At 44.5% G+C, this 12918-nt stretch overlaps 1 protein-coding gene across 1 annotated transcript in view; it reads left to right on the top strand.

Annotated features, from left to right (window-relative positions):
* Window positions 1–10346, top strand: part of LOC130122890 (cGMP-dependent protein kinase 2) — a 77266-nt gene extending 66920 nt beyond the window's left edge. Inside the window, exons 19-20 of the mRNA XM_056291943.1 lie at window positions 4657–4723; window positions 10251–10346. Of these exons, the coding sequence (XP_056147918.1) occupies window positions 4657–4723; window positions 10251–10346 (163 nt within the window). The remainder of the gene's footprint in view (window positions 1–4656; window positions 4724–10250) is intronic.
* Window positions 10347–12918: the final 2572 nt, after the last annotated feature.

Consider the following 12918-nt stretch of genomic DNA (forward strand, 5'->3'; position numbering starts at 1 on the left):
TGGGAAATGCAAAAAACAAAACAAAACAGGCCCTCATACAAACATACTACTCCCTTTGAACGTGGTTCAGTGAAACAAAATGAAATTGACTCTCGTCACATCCCTTGTCACTAAAGGCATGTACCCGTTGGCCACTGTTGAGCATAAAGAATTTATAAACTTGGAACAGGGACATTGCCAAGGTGCTAAAGTTATGTCCAGGAGGACACTTGGGGGAAGAATTGATGAAGACTTTAATAATAAGATGGTAAATTTGAAGGAGAGACTTAAGTACATACAACATGTTTGCACCACTGCAGATATCTGGTCAACTAAAACAAGTTATATGGGAGTCACTGTACACTGGATACAAACAGACATGCTAGAACGTGAATCGGCTGCTCTGCAGACATTTTCCCAGTCCACATACCTACAACCGCATTGCAAAACTACTGGAGGAAATCCATTCAGAATATGGACTCACAACGGACACTACTGTGGCTACTGTAACTGGCAATGCATCAAACTTGTAAAAAGCATTTCGAGAGTTCAATATCACAGTTGTTTCAGAGGAACAGGATCTTTCATTTGTAATAATAGATCCAGAGGGAGAAGTAGTCTCAGAGTGCTGTCATTCTACCGCCTCACGTCATGTGTTCCACTCACACACTGAGTTTGGTTTCAACCACTGATGCCAAAAGGGCAATTAAAGACCATTCAGCTCTCTCCAGGCTGAATCATTCATCCATGGCAAAGTGTTCAGCTCTATGGAATGCTTCTGGCCAACCAAAATATGCAGAAGTACTCAATAACTTGACCAACCAGCAACTGAAGACACCCTGTGTTTGTAGGTGGAATTTTCTTTATGACTGAGTCAGCTGACACTTCAGGAGAAGTTTCCTGAGATCATGCCTTCCTTGCAGCTCCCACTGTTCAAAGAGGCAGAGCTTGATTTCCTTGAGGAATACTGCAGAATGGCCCATTGCCACTGCAATTGACCGCCTTCAAGGTCAGACCTCATGCTACTATGGTGAGCTCATACCTACCTTATTTGCTGTTGAGGCTAAACTACATGACCTGCAAGCTTCAAACATGTGGTACTGCTCACATATCTTGCAAGCCACAGAAAATGTTCAGTAGCTTCTTACAGCTGAAGACTGATGTCAATGAAGCCATCCTGGCTACAGCAACCCACCAGTTTTTCAAGATGGGGTGGTTGCCTCCAAACTAGCTGCAGAGAAGAAGAGGATACATCACCTGTTTCTGAACTCAGCTGTAGAGCTTGGCCTTGTGTCAGAAAGTGGGACTGCCTCATCAAGCACCGCTGAAGAGAATGACGATGATTTCTTCATCTTCTCTGACCAGGGTACGGCCAAACTACTCTCACTTCAATGTCTTAAGATTAAACTGCAATTTCATGAACTAATCATCAAAAATGAATATTCATCAATTAGAAAATAAATGAATAGTTAGCTTCATGTCATGTTTTTAAATATTTTTGGTGTTATTGAAAATCATTGAATTTAAGGTAAATGATAGACTGGCGGCTTGTCCAGGGTGTCTCCCTGCCTGCCACCCAAGGACTGCTGCCACTTATCCCAATTGGGGTCACAGGATGTGACCCCAATTGGGATAAGTGGCTTGGATAATTGATGGATGGTGGTTCCCTTCATAACCTTGTTTCCCTGTTTGCCTCTACTGTTTCCAATCCCAACAACAGGAACTGAGAGCCTGTTGGGCAGAGAGATGTTGCCCAGCCACAGTAAAGCAGAGTTGGAGACCCTTCACTTTCTGGAGGACCTCAGAAAGGACCTTTCCTCACTGGCTTCATATCCACTGACCAAGATACTCTTTGTGAGATTCAACACCACTTTGCCATCCTCGGCACCAGCTGAGCATCTTTCCTCCTTTGCAGGCATGGTTTACCACCCTCACAGAAGGTGATTAACAGCTGAACTGATGGAGAAATTAGTTGTGTTAAAAAACAACTGAAACAGAAATGGAAGGTTTGCAGTGTTAATGGGTACACAAAGGAGTATACTCTTTTTTAGTTTTGTTGTTGGCATTGGGGGGAAGGGGGGTGCTTCTCTTTCTCTTCTATTATTTTGTACTGTATCATACTTTACTCTAATGGTACTGTTTTGTGTCTTTTGCACTCGTTCAACAGGTTGATTATAAAGTTGGAGATCTCAGAAATGTACTGATTTTCATTTATTGCTCTTGAAGAAGGCACCTGCTAAATGGCCAGTCTTATTGTCTCCTGAGAGAACTAGCGCATCACTGTGGCCTAACTGTTCACTTCCCCTAGTTCCGTTTCAATTGGCTGTTCACTCAGTCAGTCAATGGTCACTTTGACTGACAGAAACTACCCAGCATGCACCTCTGAATTCACAGCCTCCCACCTCCCAGATATCCTGATTGGCCACTTCAAATCTATGATGTGGGGAAATGAGCGGAGCTCATCTTTTCAGTGTAGGGGGGTTAAGATCAGACCCACATTGAGGCTACTAAATGTCTAAAATGTGACACCAGTTTGTATAGAATGTATTTTTGTATTTTCAAATTACAAATTACTTGTATTTTAATTAAACACGTTTTCTCATGCCAGTATTTTGTATTTTTTATACACTTGATGAGCAAGTATTTGTATTTTGTAACGAGATACTTTTTCATGCATTTGTGCCCATCTCTGATTATGTACTACTAATACCACTACTAACAAATACTACTAATGGTGATATACTGTATTTAATGTTATGCTATTTACTTGGTGTAAAAAGAGCATGAATATGTAGGGTAAAGTTGCAAGAGCTAATGTTAATGTAAAAATATATTGTACTACGGCGTCCGGGTAGTGTGGCGGTCTGTTCTGTTGCCTACTAACACGGGGATCGCTGGTTCGAATCCCCGTGTTACCTCCGGCTTGGTCGGGTGTCCCTACAGACACAATTGGCTGTGTCTGCGGATGGGAATCCGGATGTGGGTATGTGTCCTGGCCACTGCACTAGCGCCTCCTCTGGTCGGTCGGGGCGCCTGTTCGCGGTGCAGGAGATACGGGTTTGCGTCCTGGATGCGGCGTCCCGGGTGCGGCGTCCCGGGTGCGGCGTCCCGGGTGCGGCGTCCCGGGTGCGGCGTCCCGGGTGCGGCGTCCCGGGTGCGGCGTCCCGAGCCGCCCCCCTGAATTCGCTGCACTTCCCGAAGGAGGGGGGGGGGGGCTAGTGTAACGTGCACGGATAAGTAAACACGTTAGCCTTCAGTCGACTGGTTAACGTTGTCGCCCGCGGTGCGGGAAATCTGAGTTCGTGTCCCGGCTGTGACGGTCCGGCAGGGCTGCCCCCCCCCGAATTCGCTACTATATATATATACACTACCGTTCAAAAGTTTGGGATCACCCAAACAATTTTGTGTTTTCCATGAAAAGTCACACTTATTCACCACCATATGTTGTGAAATGAATAGAAAATAGAGTCAAGACATTGACAAGGTTAGAAATAATGATTTGTATTTGAAATAAGATTTTTTTTACATCAAACTTTGCTTTCGTCAAAGAATCCTCCATTTGCAGCAATTACAGCATTGCAGACCTTTGGCATTCTAGCTGTTAATTTGTTGAGGTAATCTGGAGAAATTGCACCCCACGCTTCCAGAAGCAGCTCCCACAAGTTGGATTGGTTGGATGGGCACTTCTTTGAGCAGATTGAGTTTCTGGAGCATCACATTTGTGGGGTCAATTAAACGCTCAAAATGGCCAGAAAAAGAGAACTTTCATCTGAAACTCGACAGTCTATTCTTGTTCTTAGAAATGAAGGCTATTCCATGCGAGAAATTGCTAAGAAATTGAAGATTTCCTACACCGGTGTGTACTACTCCCTTCAGAGGACAGCACAAACAGGCTCTAACCAGAGTAGAAAAAGAAGTGGGAGGCCGCGTTGCACAACTGAGCAAGAAGATAAGTACATTAGAGTCTCTAGTTTGAGAAACAGACGCCTCACAGGTCCCCAACTGGCATCTTCATTAAATAGTACCTGTTAGAGCCTGTTTGTGCTGTCCTCTGAAGGGAGTAGTACACACCGGTGTAGGAAATCTTCAATTTCTTAGCAATTTCTCGCATGGAATAGCCTTCATTTCTAAGAACAAGAATAGACTGTCGAGTTTCAGATGAAAGTTCTCTTTTTCTGGCCATTTTGAGCGTTTAATTGACCCCACAAATGTGGTGCTCCAGAAACTCAATCTGCTCAAAGAAGTGCCCATCCAACCAATCCAACTTGTGGGAGCTGCTTCTGGAAGCGTGGGGTGCAATTTCTCCAGATTACCTCAACAAATTAACAGCTAGAATGCCAAAGGTCTGCAATGCTGTAATTGCTGCAAATGGAGGATTCTTTGACGAAAGCAAAGTTTGATGTAAAAAAAATCTTATTTCAAATACAAATCATTATTTCTAACCTTGTCAATGTCTTGACTCTATTTTCTATTCATTTCACAACATATGGTGGTGAATAAGTGTGACTTTTCATGGAAAACACAAAATTGTTTGGGTGATCCCAAACTTTTGAACGGTAGTGTATATATATATATATATATATATATACAAAATGTAAAGTCCACTGGAAGTTCAGTTTTCTGTGTCATTATTTGTACTCTATTTGTTCAAAGCGTTGTGTCTTTATTTGTACATAGGTGGTTTCAGGGGTTCAACTGGGAAGGTCTGAAGCATCAGAAGCTCTTGTCTCCACTGCGGAGAGAGGTGACGTTTCTTATTCTCAGTGAACATTCTCATGGGTGCTTGGTGGTCACAATGAGTCAAGATTCCTTGAACAAGCCGACATAATATTTAAGCAGGAGAAAAGGAGTATATGTTGTATGAGTAAAGCTCTTTCCTAAGAAAAACCTTGGCATACTATTAGTTACAGTCATAGCCATGTTTGTGAAAATATATCCACCGTCATGATAATTCAAACACCCCCGTTGCCATGGTGAGTCGGCGCAATGGCTGCACATGCATCTTAACTGATGCGCACGTTCTGAAAAATATTGGCAAACTGTTCAGAATGACCAGGTTGCAATACTTCAATCCTTCACTAGGGAGAAAACTGGAATCTTCAGAAAATGGCTGAACATTCTCCTTTATGTGTGTAACGATCACGGATGAATAGACTTGGTAGCTGTTGGCTAACGGGTCGGACCCTTTATAGTCCGGTGGCTTAGTGAAATGATCGTTACGGAGCGGATAAAAGCGCCATTTTTGGTAGGATGGTTCCTTAGGGTCAGTTATTGGATTTTAGGGTAGGAGCCCCTGGAAAATCCCAATTTAAAATATCAAATTGCAACACTGTCAATGTCAATGAAGTATCTGAAAATCTGCCTAGTATTTTTCAGACAATATGCATCATAAAATCATCAAATCACTTCCAAATGTGATAAAGTTGGCCAACGTTTACAGAAATAAAGTCCCCAAACATTAAGTATTATCAACAACACATTTAATGCAATGATGAATACAAATGAACATGCATCTTAATGTGAAAACATGGGGTAGAAGAAGTGAGTTACTGTTTATTGTGTTTATCTGTTACAGTTGCATTTGCAAAGAGGTGAGCAGTCCAAATTTCCAGTGCTGCATTTGCAAGAGCTACAATCCCCTTTACATGAGCATCTGATGAGCTCTCTGCAAGCTCTGGAGACCTCAGGAATTGTTAGCCAGACTGGCACCCATGATCCCGATTCCTTGGTCCATCCGTAGCTCTCTGGAGAAGGAATGGCTTGGTGGGTTTGTGTACTGGTGGTCCAGATGCCTGCTTGGTAGACTGCCCATTTCATGTGCTGGAGGAGTGCATTCTGGGTAGGAGGTAGTTTATCCATTGTTCTATTTTCCTCACAGAAGAGTTCTTTTCTTTTTTGGTTAATTGAGTTCGAAGGACTGGATTTGTCATACAGGATGACAGTCAATCTTTCAAGCTCACTGAACTGCTGGCTATCTACGTTTAGTTGCTGGAAGGGATGCTTTGCCAGGTCGATGAATGTTTCTGTGGCAGCATCATAGGCTTGCCAGGCCCGCCAAGCTGACTTTTTACCTTTTCCATTGAAGGCAGATGTAGTGTCACAGCCGGAATACGCATGAAACATAGGCAGAGCTCTGGATTTAGGTTCCCCCAGGCTTTTGCACATGCAAAAGTGGTAAAATCTGTACTTTTTGCCCGTCCCAAAAGCCACCCAGATGTCAGTCAGGGGTTGAATTACCAGTAAATCATGAAACAAGCCTGCAAGGATGACGATGACATCAGTGTCCACAGTGCGCACAAGGACAGTTTTCGCTCCATGCTCCAGTGCATGTTGTACATGGACCACAATCCTAGTGTCAGCCTCCTCATGATTGCAAGAGTTCATTGTGCTACTGGAACCAAAAGACGACACAGCTTGCCCTGATGTGAGATGCAAAGCTTTGGTTTGTGGCCAGCTGAACAGTTCAATCTTGGATGTCAAAAAGTCAAACAGCTCCTTCTTATTGCTTGGATCACGGAGAAAATCCATCCAATTTCCGGGCAGCTTTGTCGGGCCTGACACTTTTCTGCGAACACCTTGTCCTCTCTTTTCGCGGGTGGACTCCTTCAAACTGTCTGGGATGTATGTGTCCCATACAACATCCAGCCACTTGGTATTATGTAGCTGCTTCTGTAAGTAAGGGATGAAAACCTCATCTGCATAGGTATCAAATGTGGTCACTCTCACCGTGGGCAGGCAGTGGACAATGACTGGTCCATCAAGGACTTTGCAGTCATAGGTTGAGGGTGGCTCTGGTTGCCCTGGGTGCTCAAGACATTGCAGCAGGTCAGATTTGGTGCCGGTCAGATGAAGTTTCTCAAAGTCTGAGAGGGAAGGAGGGAAGGACTGTACCTCATGTGCGAAGAATTCATCCAAGTTACTCTCACGGCTTTGCATAGCTATATATAGCTGGCCAAAGAGTGCCACGTTGTTCTGAAGCACTTTGATCTTTTTCCCATGTTTCGCCATTGTCTTGCGTCGAGGTTGCCTGAAGAGTGCCAAGGCATTCCTCTTGATTGGATCATGGATGGAGCGTGTCCGTTCTTCAAGCACCTTCTTGACAAACTCCTGATATTGTCTCTTTCCTGTCTCTTCCAAGATGAGTACTGTATTCACGACGGATTTATCTGTGCAGTTCCGGCTGTCAAGAGTCACAAGATCTTTGAAATCGTCCAAGAAAGGATTTCCCATTCTTTTCATGGTTTCAGATAGACTTTTGACTTGTCTCTGAAAGGTCTTCTGCGTTGCAAGACCCTGCTCGTGGTGCTGGAAGTTCTCTTCATAATCTTCTTTGAGATATCCATCTTCAAATTCCCTTAGCAATCTTGCCAACTCTGGGCCGGAGAGCATCCATCGTCTGAAGGCATCTGGGTTTTCCGTAAGGCCCACTGCACCCCCTGAACCTTTCACATACTTGTTCTCCTGTTCATGAGCTTGGTCAAAGGGAATTGCAGAGAACTTGTTGTATGTCTTGGAAATAACCCAGTGTGAATTCTTCTCAAACTCATCCTTTATAGAGCTGGGCAAAGAATTTCATGTCCCTGATATGGACAGACATCCATCTTGAATAGTTCACATGGTCCAAGGCAAAGAATAGAGGGACCAGTGCTTCAAGCACTTCTATATACAGTAGGAAATTCCGCTCTCTGTGTGCCCTGATGAAGATGAGGATGAGGGTTTCATATTTCAGTATCAGATCCCAGAACATAAAAGTAGGACTCTTCTTCAGCATGTCATTTCTCCAAGCCAGGAGAGACTCTTCATCTTTGGGGCCTGCACTAAGCCTGAAAGCCTCCTGCTGTAGATTGTGCAGTGTCAAGACAGTGACCTGGTGGGCATGCCTGGTTCGAGTTAGATGTGCTGCTTTGAGAAATGATGCTGCCATGCCACTTGATGCCACATCTGCTTCTGTTAGTGCTGTTGTCCAACCAGAGCCTTCCAGGAGATCACCCAGTGTATTCCAGAGGGCCATTTCTGTGTGAAGTCCACCTAGCATGACTACATGAACTCTTTCACCATGTGTGTCTGGCCATTTCCACTGTACTAACTTTGCCAGAACAAACGGAGGCTGGTCAAATGCTGTGACAGGGATCTGTCCCAGATTGAGATACTCAACAGCCTGTCTCTGAACATCCATGCCATGCTTAATCATAGCTGGTGTGGCAGATTTCTCATAGAAAAGAGGGAGTAGTGCGGTTCTTGCTGGGAGGTCTTCCATTGATGGTTGCAGAGAAGCATGATAGGCAGCCCATGCGATTGCTCCATTTTACACATCATTGGGGGGGGGTTAATAATCAGGGGACAATTAAAAATCAGTTTCAACTTCTTTTGTGTGCAATAAATAACAATTTATCATCAATGTCCTCTTTATGACTCAGAAAATATATTTTTTTGAATACAAGAACAACTTTTGTGTTCTGTATGGGTATTTTCAATATTTGTGTGGGGCTCCTACCCTAAAATCCTTTAGTTGGTGCTAGTGAAGCCTCATGCAAAATTTGGTGCTTTTATCCGCTCCGTAACGGTACGCCCTAATATGTGCGCTAACCCTCTGGCCTATTAGTCGACTGGCTAGCGTAGTCGCCCGTGGTGCGGGAGACCTGGGTTCATGACCCGGCTGCATGCAGCGGTTCCCAGCTGCCCCCTGAATTCGCTACACTGGTGTCAGTGGTGAGACGAGGAGACCGTGAGGCCATCGGAAGTGTGCGCCCAGAGGCGCGAGGGAGCTGGCATGCTGCAGCGCGGGACGCGCTTCCCGAAGGAGGGGGTTGGCTCCCTTTAGTCAGGCAGTTAGCGGTGTCGCCTCGTGCAGTACACCACCGGATCGAATCCCGCAGCGGGCGGAAATACGCTCGGTTTCATGTAGATTAAGGTTTATAATCTAGTGAGTCAAGTAAAGTCTCTGTGAGACGGTACGAGCCTGTTTCATGCTATAAGCAATCATCAGCTGTCAATAAAGCTACTCGAGGGAAGACATACCATCTACTGCATCGTCATGCACATCACGTGCACACTGTCCAATGGGGGAGGGAGATGTGCAACGTACAACGTTTTCAAAAACACGTGATCGCTAACGGTCCAATTCTTTTTTCGTGTGTGTGGGGGGGTATTTGTCTATTGTCATGATTCATTTATAATTACACAATAGGTGCTTACATCTATGTCTGCAACTGCTGGCCAGTTCATTCCTGTTATTCAATGTGGACGCTTCTGGTTTGCAGATGATACAACATTTTCAGTCAGCCATAGGTTGCTGATGTTGCTGCTGGTTGAATATGCCCTGTTGTTTGAGAGGATCTGAGAGTGATGTGCATGACGTGGCAGTAGATGGTATGTCCTTCCTCAAGTAGTTTTATTGACAGCTGATGATTGCTTATAGCATGAAACAGGCTTCTACTGTCTCATAAAGAATTTACTTGACTCACTGGATCATTTGTTGAGCAGTATCCCTACCGTTGAGTGTTTCATTTCACAAACTCATATATATATATATATATATATATATATATATATATATATATAGCGCCCCCCCCACCCAGAAACCATCAATGGTGTTGGTAAGAGTGCTCAACAAATGAGGAGTGGAATATTAAGATATATTAATAACATATATAAATATATATATGCTTATGTCCTCATTGGTCAACACAATGTATTTGTTTGTTATCATTATCTTTATTTGTTTTAATATTTTCGGTGTATGTGAAGACAACATTTTATAGAGTGGCATACAAAACATAGGATTAGCTGTATTATGGATGCACCGATACCGACGCTGGTATTGGCTATCGGCTGACGATACCAGGCTAAAGTAGAGTATCGGTATCAGCGATTTCACCAAGAGTAAAATCCAATACAAAAAGCTGTGAGTGACATGTCACATGAAAGCAAAATGGCTTGATTTGCAGCATCTCTGGGCACATGGAAGCCCTTGTTTCTTTAATGGTGGGAAAAAACTGATTCTGTCTCAATTAATTTGTCCCTTGGACCAAAACTAATGGTGTAAATCTGTACTTTTTTAGCAAAAATAATGGATCGGATCAGAACTTAGTGTCAGCCAATACTTAGTCAGTATCAGCAGTGAAAAGGGGGTTTTGGTGCATCCCTAAACTTTATAGTTATGAATAGTAGTAGTAGTAGTAGTAGTAGTACTACTACTACTACTACTATACTGCTGCTACTACTGCATTACTATTGTTGTTATTAGTCATGTCGTTTGTTGTTTTTTGCAGCTGAAAGGACCAACGGACCACAGCCATTTTGACATGTTCCCTCCGGACACTGAAGAGCCACCGGATGAGTTGTCCGGCTGGGACAAAGACTTCTGAGGATTTCCAAACCTTCCAAACTTCAAAAGCTGGCTGTCATCAGGAACAACTATTTTATGGTTTTTACCCCATTCATCACCCCCCTGTCTGCAAGGGTTTCCTCCAGCCACTCCGGTTTCCTCCCACCATCAGAAAGACATGCATATCAGGGTTAATACCCCAGCCTCTGTCCCTGAGCAAGGCCATGGACAGAAGTGGAGTTGGTCCCCAGGCGCTGCATGGCAGCTGCCCACTGCTGCTGTACAGTAGGATGGGTTACATGCAGAAGACACATTCCCCATGGGGATTAACAAAATACATCTTAATCTATCACATCACAGACATCCTGGTTTCACATCACGCATCTGTGATGGCCTGGCAGTCTGTCCAGGGTGTCTCCCCGCCTGCCACCCAGTGACTGCTGGGACAGGCTCCAGCATCCCTGCAACCCTGAGAGCAGGAGAAGCGGTTTGGATAATGGATGGATGGATGGATCCATCCATTATTAACGTCTTTTCTCTTTAGATGTATAATGATAATAATAATAATGATGATCATTACATTTATGTAGCGCTTTTCTAGACATCCATAGTGCTTCACATTGAAGGGGGTAACTCACTTCAACCACCACCATGTGTAACACCACCTGGGTGGTGCACGGCAGCCATTTTGCACCAGAGCGCTCACCACACATCAGCTTGAGGTGGAGAGGGAGGAGTCATCGAGCCAGTTACATGGGGGATGATGAGGTGGCCAGATGGAGAGAGCCAGGTTGGGAATGTTGCCAGGACATCGGGGACCCCATGGGGTCTTTAATGACCACAGTGAGTCAGGACCTCGGTTTAACGTCTCATCTGAAGGACGGCATCTCCTACAGCACAGTGTCGCCGTCACTGCACCTGGGGTACCGGGATTTGGTATTTGTTGTTTTTATGAGGACCCGAGGGAAGACTGCCCCCTACTGGCCCACCAACGCCACTTCCAGCAGAAACATTTTCTCAGGAGGTCTCCCATCCAAGTACTAGTCAAGCCCACACCTGCTTAGCTTCTGTCACGTGGCAGAGCCAGGGTACATGCTAGTATGGTTGCTGAACATAGTATTTTGTAATGAGCAAGTCTTTCATTTCAAATTAACTTTTGTACTGACTGAACATTTACCACAGACGTACAGTTTTTAGTCAGGGCTGCAGGTCATGACTCTTGACGCCTCACATGGGTATCTTGGTTGTTTGGAAATATTTGCATAGACTCTTGTCATCTGATAATTCCCCAGATGTGCCATTTTAAACCTTGCTTCCCTCCAAGTTGCCTGAGCGCTACACTGGATAGCGTGCTCCAGTCTCCATGGTGAGGTGTGACACTGAAATTTGCGTGGGTGTAGTTTTTCATGTCACTTGCAGCATGGCTTGAGGACCTAATGAATTCTTTCCATCCCTCCTCTTATTGGTGGAGCTGCAGGGATTTCTCATCTTCGATTCATTGCCATTGTACACACAGTCTCTCCTGGAGCGAGACGGGGTCTCAAGTGGTTATTGAGTGTTTGCTGCCAAGCAACACAAATGACTTGTGTCAAATTACCTTATTGCCACACATACTAATACAATGTTGTTTCCCAAACCGGTCACAATATTTTGAAACATCTACTTTAAAATGTCTGCCTTCAGCATGAGTTACTGTTCAACTCTCCTGTACTGCCGATGGAGGTCAGACGTACAGTAGTACCTGTTATTATTATTATTATTATTATTATTATCAGTAATCCTCTGGTCAGTTGTTTGTGAGGTCCTATAGCTCCATAGTGTGGTGTATTGAACTATAACATTGATATTTACCCTGACTTGTGGTCACAGTACACTGATTCAGGGACATCATTTAGGGACAGTATTTGTAATTAATGACTTCTGGATGAGGTAAACTGTGATCATGTTCCCCACAAATCACCGTATAAACGGCCAGTGCCTGAACCTTCCGGTCTGTCATGCTGGACCTCAGGGATCTGCCACCAAGACAACACTGGCTCACCTCTACTTCTGTGTCATTTGTGGTAACTAGCAAGTAGAGAGCAGTCTCAAGGTAATGGAAAGAACTTCTGATTTTTATTTATTTTTTGCTCCAGACTGAATTTTCTTTGAAGGTATTTACCAACTTTAATGAAGAATGATACAGAGCGAGTTGTGTGCAGACATGCTGACTTGCCTCAAACACCCCGTCAGTGTGGAGTGATGCACACTGGTGCACCCGGTGTAAAACCTCAACAGTCTGTACAGGTTAGACATGTCCAGTGCTGCAACATGGTGCCGTGGTTCTGTTTCACAACTGTCATCCAGGAGAGTTCATAAAGGATCTGACCAAGGTGTGGAGCATGCTGAGCCCATCCATCCATCCATCCATCCATCCATCCATCCATCCATCCATCCATCCATCCACCCATCCATCCATCCATCCATCCATTATCCAAGCCGCACACTGCAGGATGGTGGCTCCGGCTTGCAGTGGCCAGACCCTGACCACGGCCAGCCACAGAGAGGAGCCATTCATTCAGCTGACTACTCAGCTGGATGGCTCCTCCCTGGGAGATTGCAATGTATGTATT

This window comes from Lampris incognitus, chromosome 13 (assembly GCF_029633865.1).
Source record: "Lampris incognitus isolate fLamInc1 chromosome 13, fLamInc1.hap2, whole genome shotgun sequence".
NCBI classification, from domain to species: domain Eukaryota; kingdom Metazoa; phylum Chordata; class Actinopteri; order Lampriformes; family Lampridae; genus Lampris; species Lampris incognitus.